This window comes from Echinops telfairi, unplaced genomic scaffold, assembly GCF_000313985.2.
Source record: "Echinops telfairi isolate 266 unplaced genomic scaffold, ASM31398v2 ScPeMD7_7420;HRSCAF=8458, whole genome shotgun sequence".
NCBI classification, from domain to species: domain Eukaryota; kingdom Metazoa; phylum Chordata; class Mammalia; order Afrosoricida; family Tenrecidae; genus Echinops; species Echinops telfairi.
In genome coordinates, this window is record NW_022111320.1 from 21,032,579 (window position 1) to 21,034,716 (window position 2,138).

The following is a 2,138-nucleotide window of genomic DNA, read 5'->3' on the forward strand; positions in this document are numbered from 1 at the left end:
GGAACACTATTAAAAGGAACCAAGAGTGACCTTGACAAATGGAAGAATATCCCATGCTCGTGGACTGGAAGACTCAATATAGTAAAGATGTCAGTTCTGCCCAAGGCAATATATAAGCTTAATGCAGTCCCGATTCAATTACCCTCATCTTTTTCAAAGAAATGGAAAAACTGATTACCAACTTCATATGGTGAGGGAAGAAGACCTGAGTTAGCAGAGAACTCAATAAGAAGGACACAGTAGGAGGGCTTGCTTTACCTGATTTTAGCACATATTATACACCCACAGTGGTCAAAACCGCATGGTATTGGTATAATGACATACTCAGACCAATGGAAAAGAACTGAGAACCCAGAAATAAAATCATCAACATACAGACAACTGATCTTTGATAGGCCCCTCAAAATCAAATGGGAGGTGGATGCCCTCTTCAACAAGTGGCACTGGAAAAAATGGGCATCTTCTTAGAGAAAAATGAAGCAAGACCCTTATCTCACTCCATGCACAAGAATAAACTCAAGGTGGATAACAGACCTTGAGGTAAACCCCCAAACTATTAGGGCCATTAATGAGGAAATTGGGACAAACCTGAGAACTTTGACGCAGGGAATATATAAGCTATCAGAAACAGGGAAGGGTGCTAATACAGATGAGTCACAAATTGACAAGTGGGATATTATGAAGATTAAACACCTGTGTACATTGAAAGAATTCACCAAGGGAATAATAATAGAGCCCATGGACTGGGGAAACATCTTTAGCAATGGCACATCAGATAAAGGCCTTATTACTAAAATCTACAATACTCTGCTACCTTCCAAAAAGAAAAAAACTAATTGTCCACTGAGGAGGTGGGCAAAGGACCTGAACAGAAGCTTCACAAGGGCTGAAATCTGAATGGCCAATAAACATGGGCAAATGTTCACGATTATTAGCCAAAAGAGAAATGCAAATCAAAATAACAATGTGATACCACCTAACACTCTCAGAGATAGCCCAATTAAAAAAATCAAAGCAACAAGTGTTGGAAAGACTGTGGTGAGATAGGAACTCTCATCCACTTCTGTGGACCTGTAGGTATGTATGGCCACTATAGAAATTGATTTGGCAATTCTAAAACAGATGGAAATTGAGCTACCATACGACCGAGCAATCCCCCGACTGGGCATGTACCCAGAAGAGGCAAGAAACAAACCAAGGCCAGACATCTGTGCTCCTATGTTCATGGCGGCACAGTTCACAATTGCAAGGGCTTGGAAGCCATCCAAATTTTCATCAACAGATGGATTTAAAAACTGTGGTACATACATACATTGGAGCACTATGCATTGCTAAAAAGCAGTGATGAACGTATGAAGCACATCACTGCATGGGAAGAACGAGGAAATTAAGCTAAGGGAAGTAAGCCAAGCACAAAAGGACAAGTACAGCGCTTTTCTCTATGCTCCCCTATTAGCTCGTACATTTAGACGTTTAATGCATTTGGAACTTACCTTAGGATTTGACATGATTTTTTTTTCCATATAGAAAATTAGTGTTTAACATGTCTTTGATTTCGTGGTTTTCACTGGACCCTAATAATAATCTTTTTTTAAAAATCAGTCATAATGCTGTATTGTTAACATAAAAGGTTATGTTGTAAATGCTCTAACAGGAACATTTGATTCTGTCCTAGATAAAAGATGCTGCCTATTTCTATAAGCGAAGCCAGTGCTACAAAGATGCTTTCAGATGTTTTGAACAGATTCAGGAGTATGAGCTAGCACTCAAAATGTACTGTCAAGAGGAGCTTTTTGAAGAAGCAGCTATTGCAGTAGAAAAGTAGGTGGTTTTATTCTTTCCCTGCTCTTCTTCCCTCCTGGGTCCTCCTCCTACCTCTTACTGGGACAGCTTGCCTGGGTGGTGGTAAGCTAATTCTGATTTGGTGTCCCTGTCCCTTCCAATTTAAGTGGTGGGATCCAGGCCGAGTCAAAAGCTTCTTAAGAGTAGGTTTTTGTGTTTTCATTTTCTTTTAACACAGTATCATGTGGGGACTGAAGAAGACAAAAGGTTTGTTATGAGTGTGTCAACCGCATTTGCAACGGTCCTGACATTTCGTACCTGATAATAGTTCTCTCCTCTTCGCCTTTTCCTGCTCA

At 40.2% G+C, this 2,138-nt stretch overlaps 1 protein-coding gene across 2 annotated transcripts in view; it reads left to right on the forward strand.

Annotated features, from left to right (window-relative positions):
• The window catches only part of TRANK1 (tetratricopeptide repeat and ankyrin repeat containing 1), a 147,786-nt gene that overhangs the window by 131,887 nt on the left and 13,761 nt on the right, over positions 1 to 2,138 (forward strand). For both annotated transcript variants that reach the window (XM_045297438.1, XM_045297439.1), the window contains one exon: positions 1,676 to 1,821. In XM_045297438.1, the coding sequence (XP_045153373.1) occupies positions 1,676 to 1,821 (146 nt within the window). The remainder of the gene's footprint in view (positions 1 to 1,675; positions 1,822 to 2,138) is intronic.